The sequence below is a fragment of the Dipodomys ordii genome, unplaced genomic scaffold (genome assembly GCF_000151885.1).
Source record: "Dipodomys ordii isolate 6190 unplaced genomic scaffold, Dord_2.0 Scaffold196, whole genome shotgun sequence".
NCBI classification, from domain to species: domain Eukaryota; kingdom Metazoa; phylum Chordata; class Mammalia; order Rodentia; family Heteromyidae; genus Dipodomys; species Dipodomys ordii.
The window spans coordinates 727,742-735,010 of NW_012267412.1; the positions used below are offsets into that span (position 1 = coordinate 727,742).

General features: G+C 41.9%; 1 protein-coding gene across 1 annotated transcript in view; it reads right to left on the reverse strand.

Moving 5' to 3' along the window:
• Positions 1–3,929: 3,929 nt before the first annotated feature.
• The window catches only part of LOC105999681, a 46,020-nt gene continuing 42,680 nt past the window's right edge, over positions 3,930–7,269 (reverse strand). The window contains 3 exon segments of the mRNA XM_013034765.1: positions 3,930–3,960; positions 5,411–5,471; positions 7,029–7,265. Coding sequence (XP_012890219.1) covers positions 3,930–3,960; positions 5,411–5,471; positions 7,029–7,265 — 329 coding nt within the window.

The window sequence follows — 7,269 nt, forward strand, 5'->3', positions numbered from 1 at the left end:
ATTAAGATTGACTCAGAGTATTTGTGCTATACAAAATAACTGGCTTTCAAAGTATATCATTTCTAAATAAAAATGCATAAACTAAAATTTCATAAAATTTTAAAAAATGGTTTGTAAAATGAGCATGGTGAGAAGCTAAGGCAGAAGAATAAAGAGTTTGAGGACAGCCTGGGAAACAGAGAAAGACCTTGTTGAAAAAGAAAAAAAGAAGCGAAGAGAAGACAAGAGGAGAGAGAAAAGAGGGGAGGGGAGGAGAGGAGATCCTAAGTCTTTCACAAAATCACTCTTGGGAAAGAATACTAAGATAATTAGGAAAGAAAATAGATTTTTTTAAATTTTTATTTATTTTTTATTGTGAAAATACTGTACAGAGGGTTACAATTACATGGGCAAGATAATGAGTACATTTCTTATCAAGCATTGTAGCCTCCTCCTTTGTTTCCCCTTCCCAACCCTTCCCATCCTCCCCCCGCCCCCGGAAAATAGATTTTACATTGGATAGTTCTTGCAATGCCATGTTCAGCAAAACAAATAAGCAAGCAGAAACAAAAACACTACATATGTCCATGCTTTAACTTTCATAATAAGATCAGCAACCTACAAGAGCATCACTGAGCCAGGCGCTGGTTGCTCACGCCTATAATCCTAACTACTCAGGAGGCTGAGATCTGAGGATCACAGTTCAAAGCCAGCCCCGGCAGGAGAGTCCGTGAGACTCTTATCTCCAATAAATCACTAGAAAACCAGAAGTGGTGCTATGGCTCAAGCAGTAGAGCGCTCGCCTTGAGCTGAAGAGCGCAGGGACAGCGCCCAAGCCCAGAGTTCAAGCCCCACAACTGACCAAAAAAAAACAAAAAAAAAAAACGAGCATCACTCTGAGAAAATACCATTACATCTGATTCCTTTGCAGGCTTCAATGCCTCAATTGCCTACCCTGGTCTGGACTGAAACTCAGAGAAACTGTTGCTCAATTAAAGATCTCCTTCTGTTCTCTCTTGGTACTATCTGTCTGAACTACTGTCCCTCACAAAATACATGCTTGTACACTCCCCACTGAATCAGAGATGACACACTTAGCTCAGTAATATCCCTAACAACTCTGACAAATTGCTCATCTACTTTTCAGGGTTTCATTACCAAATTTGCAAGAGTGATTCAACGGCAGACAGCAAATATTTTAAAAGTTTAAAAGTGTCAAACATGTATAAATCTTAGAGAAATTTGTATTTCACAGATCTTGTAACTTTCAATAAATGTGTCCAGGTTACCATCCTTTTTTATGCCCGATTAAATACTAATATTATTCCCTAACTCACTAAACACAAACTTGTTTATGCAAAGTAATGCTAAAATGCAAATTCTGACATGTCATTAGTTCTCAATCTTCGAATCTCACATAAAAAAATTTAAGTTAAAAGTATTTCTTAAAATATACAGCATTGTACTTTAGAATATTATGTATGAAGGGCTTATTTTAAATATTACTGATCTTGCCTCATCTATTAAATGCTAATGTTGCTTTAACATAAAACTCTTAGACCATCTCTTACTGGTCATATTAACTATAACCACAAGGAAAGATAATTATCAATTATGATTATTGTTGAAAAGTACAATTTAGGAAATATACTATATATCAAGAACTATCTTCTAGAATTGAAATGTAGGTGCTTGGCAATTATATGCCTCCTTAAATTGTCCATTTACAATTTAAAATTGATATCCATTAGGTGAACTGAAAAATCAAGCAAATAAGAACTATTTTGATTTTTAGATCTTATTACTTTTTAATGTTTAACTAAACAAGGCTAAAAGTGATTAGTCTTTTGAAAACAAAGCTAGAATTTTAAACCTTCATCATTACCTAAACTACCAAGTTTTTTTTCTTTTCCATTTAATCGTAATACTTAATTCTTAGAAGTCACAAAAGTGTGTACTCTCTAGAATATGAAAAATTAACCTTTTGAAAAATAGAAAACATTCAACCTTAAAGCAAACTAAAAAGTAACCTTAATGATGAATATTTATATTTCCTCTTTAATAAATGTACTATACTAATATATATTATATTCACTCATTACAGCTATAAAATTAAATCTAGGAATTAATTCTTATTTCAACAAATTCTTGAGATAGGAGACTACCATATGACTTTAACATAATAAAGTCTTTTCTGTTTCTAAAACATTAAAACTTGATTCAGCAAAAGCCTTTGTTGTAGGGAGGGCTTGAGGTTGGGTGGGTTTTTTTTTCTTTTTGCTTTTTGGTATTTAATTCATCTATACACAATGTAGTACATACAAGCAAAATACAATTGAGATACTGTTTTCTTTAACATTCCTATAGGAGATGAAATTCATTTGCATTAGAGACAGCACAATTACTGATTTTTAACTCATGAAAGACAAATTCATAGCTTTTCCCTACACTATCTCCTAGTATTCACACCACGGAAACATACCCTACATTGCTTAGTTACTTCCTACAAGTGGGCAGAAATTGCATTTTTCAAAGTTTTGTTTTTCACAGAATCATTCAACTTTACTTTCAAAAGCATATTCAAGTTGGCATGTCTTAGTTCAAAAACAACTGTGGGTGCACATGTATATGTGTGTATCCATGGCTTTTTAAACTTCAACACGCAAAATGAATTTCTATCAAGGAAGTTGTGACAACTTTTATCAGTATTTTTAAAGTTATCAAATTGTTCTTTTATTAATAAATCTTTGGTCCATCTGTATTACCAAGATATATAAATAAAGGGGAAAAAAACAAAGATTTTTATTCAGTAGACTGAATACAATTTAGAAAGAGAAATTGATGCTTTGTGCATGGTTTACATTACAATGATTTGCATTTAAGAATGAAGTACATGTGGTAAAAAGAATTTTCTGAGTAACTGAGAAAACAGTGGTAGCTTGTCTATCTGCTGGGAAATAAGAAATGATAAGTAACAAAAGACCCTATTGGTAAACAAATAGCATGCCAATAATTTCATAAATTAAGGTTAAAACTACCTCCCTTCAAACTATCATTGGCTTTAAGTTCTATTTGAGGTATTAATGTTGCTTCTTGAAAAATCAAAGAAACAAGTAAAATATTAAGAAAATTAGCACTCAATTGTTGAATCATTTTTAAGTAAGCAGGCAATAAGGATGAATTGTGTTCTTCCCATTTGCACTTCAACTAACACAAAAACCACATATAGAACTGACTTAATGCTTACAAATTTACTTATAACTTGTTAATTTGCATAGAAATGCACCAAGAGAACAATAAAATATATATAAAAGCTTTGGCTTGAAGTGTCACAGTAGCCTGGTTTTTGAAAGTCACCAGCCTAATACTTCATTCAGCCTCATCCCAGGAGTCTGAACCAGTTCACAAATCACTCATAGCTACCTCTCCCTTAGCCCGCAGTACAACTAGCAAACTTCTGCATTTCAAACTAATAAAGGAAAGGAAAAAAAGAATAAAACCATCCAATCAGAAATGACGCAACCCCCATACAGCAGCAGCTTATGCATACATTTGGTATGTTAGCCATCTTCAAATGCAGTGAATCATACACAGTGCATTTTCAGCTGCTTCCTGGGTATTTCATATCACCAACATGTTCAAAGAAATCATGTGCTAAGAGCACTGGGTAAGTCCTAGATCGTTCTTTCTTTAATTTATACAAAGAACTTGGGACATGACTCTAATTCTGAACCCATATGAGCAGAACAAAATTCTTTCATTGACATGCCAGACAACAACAATTAATGTCTGCATTTTGAAAAAAAATGCTAAAAAAAGTAGTGTTTGCTGAGTTCTAGTTGAGGTTAATGACTTTGAACTAGTTTTTCACTTGTGTTGAAAATAATGTACAATGCATCATAAAATAATGGGATATAAAGTATCCAAAGTTAAAAGTCTAGTGATTTTTACTAATTGTAACCATCGAAGAATTCACAACAGCTAGAAAGTCAACAGAAGTTGATTTAGAAATACAATGCACTAAATACATGGGATAGTTCTTTCAAACATTATTCAATATGTTCATCAAACTTTCACATACTGTGGGATAAGTAACTTAACCTTAAATAAGTATTCAGTGTAGCAAAAAACTGCCACTTGGACTTCTCAAGTAAGAAATAATATTAGAAAAGCATACAAATTTAGGACACTTTTTGAAAACTAGTAAAAGAAAATAAAAAATTTGGAATACTTACTAAAACCCAGTTAGTTACATATTGTATCTTTTACAACATAAGGAAGAACTAGCTTCATGTGACACAGGAAACTGCAAATCCTAACTCCCATCTTTTTTTTTTTTCAAATAAGAGATACTAATTTTCTAATAGGGCACAGACTCATTTACAAACAAAAGATGTTATTTAAGATGTATGTAGAAATGTGCAACATTTTTTAAAAAAATCTCAACACATCCCAGCATTTATCAAAAGTGCCTTGTTTTAAAATATATTCAATCCTGAAAAACCAAGGAAGTGGCTACCCTATAGACCATCAAGGTAGTAACTTCATTTTGGTTCCTCACCATCAGCTGTGTAATGAGTAATAATGAAGAAATGTATGTGAATGAGACATAAACTAAGCTGAGACACAAGGAAGAAAGAGTTCAGAATGAGTAATAAAGGGCCCAAATTTAAAGTCCACATTAAACTTTAAACAAAGATGCTCGACCTCCCTCTTTTCTTAGATAACTCTCAATGTTAGCAAATCACTGTGGAGAAATCCCATCCCCACAAAACTTATTACTCCCTCATTAAGCTAGTACACTTAAATTTGGCTATAGATCTCCCCTTGTTGCCTATTGTGCCACCAAGGTTTTCTTAAAAGCAACAACAATAACAAACTGCTCAGAAACAATTCTGTTTGTCCATCCACAAAAACGATTTCTTTAAGAATGCCTCAGAAATATATGGACCCCTTAATTGATTTTATCATTCCACATTAAAATATCCAAAAAGAATTAATCGCGAAGTTTGGTTAAGCAATTCAGCTGACACAGTAAATATTTACACTTAACATCTCACAGGAAGTCTTGACAAGCATTTGTTGCCATTGTGCAGGGGTAGGGATGGGAGTGGGAAGCAGGGGGGGTGGGGGGAGGCAACTTCTGAAAAACAAGTTAACTGGTCCCGGAGAACTGAACCCAGTTATCCACCCGACCCTCCCCCCCCATTAGATACCAGATATTTTCCAAGCACAGAAAGCACCTTATATAATGAAAGTAAAAAAAAAAAAGTAAATCAATGTAACTTTCTATGCTATCTATCTCCACGAAAATCCTTTTCAAAACTAAGGGCATGTTTTTAAAAGCTGGGTGGTTTTTTATTTTTTTTTTACTTACACGTAATCCCAACAGCAAAAAAAAAAAAAAAGAATCTAAACAAAATATATTTACCTTAGCTTTTTAGAGACTGAGTAATCAACTTCCATGATTTTCCCATGCAATTCCACTTTACCTTTAAAAACAGAAATTTAAAGCACTCAGAACCTTCCCGAGACCAAACGCGCGGGGGTCTAGGAGGGGCAGACACACAACTCTTAAGTTTGGGCACCGCCTTCGGGCGCCCTCCAGGGGTCTCCCACCCCGCGCCAGCCCAGCGAACTTAGTACCCAGAGTAATTCAAGGTGGGCTTCTCGGCTCTCGGGCCCCGAAAGGAAGGGTGCGAGGTCGGCTCCGACCCCAGGTAGAGCTGTGGGTGGCATTACCGGAAAAACAAATTTAATAAAGAGCGGCGCCAATTTGAAAGGATGAGCTCATTTGAAACTCAAGCTGCAAGGCTGGCGCGGCCCCGTTCCCGAGCCGGCCCCCACCTCTCCATTCCGAAAACCCGGGACCGCCAAGGCTCCACCACGTGCGACCCCCCCACCCACCCACCTTCCCGGTGACCCCAAACAGACGCACCGAAGCCCCCCCTGGGTGTGCAGCAGCGACCAGCCCCGGCCCCCCCCCGCTTCTGGGTGTCACCTTGGCCTGGCCGCCGCCCCGCCCCCACCCCACGCGCTCTTGGGGAAGGGGCTCCGGCCGAGCGGGGCCGCGGGGCCCGGGGCCCGGGTCCGAGCGCGGCTCCGCGCGCAGCGTGTGCGGGAGGGAGGGCTGGGGAGAGCGCGCGCGCGCGAGTGTGTGTGTGTGTGTGTGTGTCGCTCTCCGACTCCCGTCTGGGCTCCGGCGCGCTCGCGGGCCCCCCGGTCTCCTCTTTCCCGGTTCTCAGCCCGGGCCCCCACCGAGTTGAGACAGGGCACCTCGTAAAAAGGTGCTTCTGGCCGAGCGGGAGGCAGGGGGACGGGCGGCGGAAAGCCCCCAGCCCCGAGTTCTTCTCAATAAAATCGGACAAAAAATTCAGGGAAAAATAGGAGCGCTTGCGAGACCAGCGAGGGGACTGAGCTTCGGGAGAGGAGCGAGGGAGATGTGCGGGCGTGCGGGGCTGGGGCGGGGGGAGCCCCGAGACTTCGAGGGGACCATCCAGGTGAAACCGAGGGGTGACGAAAGTGGGGGGGGGAAGACAGGTGAGGAGGGGGCTCAAAACCAGAGTGCGGCTCAGGGAGGTTCTGGGCACGCGGCATGGGAAGGAAAGTCCGGCCAGGGAAGGAGGAGATGCCGGATTTGGGGAGAGGGGGTCTCTTGCAAAGGGGGTGACGGGAAGGTCAGTGAACCTGGGGTGGGGGGGCATCGGACGGTACAAGGGTGGGGGTGGGGGCCTATGAAGAGCCGTACGGGGCCCTATGGGTGCGCCCAAAGAGCAAGCGAGCCCCGGGGACCCCCCCGGAGGGACCCGGGAGGTGCCCCAGAGGTGCGGCCCGGAGGGCGAGGGGTGAGCCCCGGGCTGCGGGGGGAGGGGAGCGGGCCGTCCCGGGAGCGGGCTGGAGACGAGAGTTGAGCCGGTGCGTGGAAGTGAGAGCGTGCGGGCACGGGAGCCCCCGCCGGGCGCCGCCCGCAGGGCTCGGCCCTCCGTGCGGGCTGCGTCCCGGCTGGAACGGGACGGAGCAGGGGGGAAGGGGCAGCGCTGAGCACTCACCCGAGAGGGTCTCGATGGCGCGGATGGCCCAGTTCTGGTCGGGGTAGTCCACGAAGGCGTAGCCAGACTTGAGCAGGACCTGTCCCGCCAGGGGCAGCTTCCTGTCCCCGAAGAGCTGCCGGAGGTCGTCGGCGGTGACGGCGGGGCTCAGGTTCCCGATGTAAAGCTTGTTCATCATCGGTCTCTTCCCCGAGAGCCCGCGGCTCCCCCGGCCCGGTACCCGGCGCTCCTCGCCTCCTCC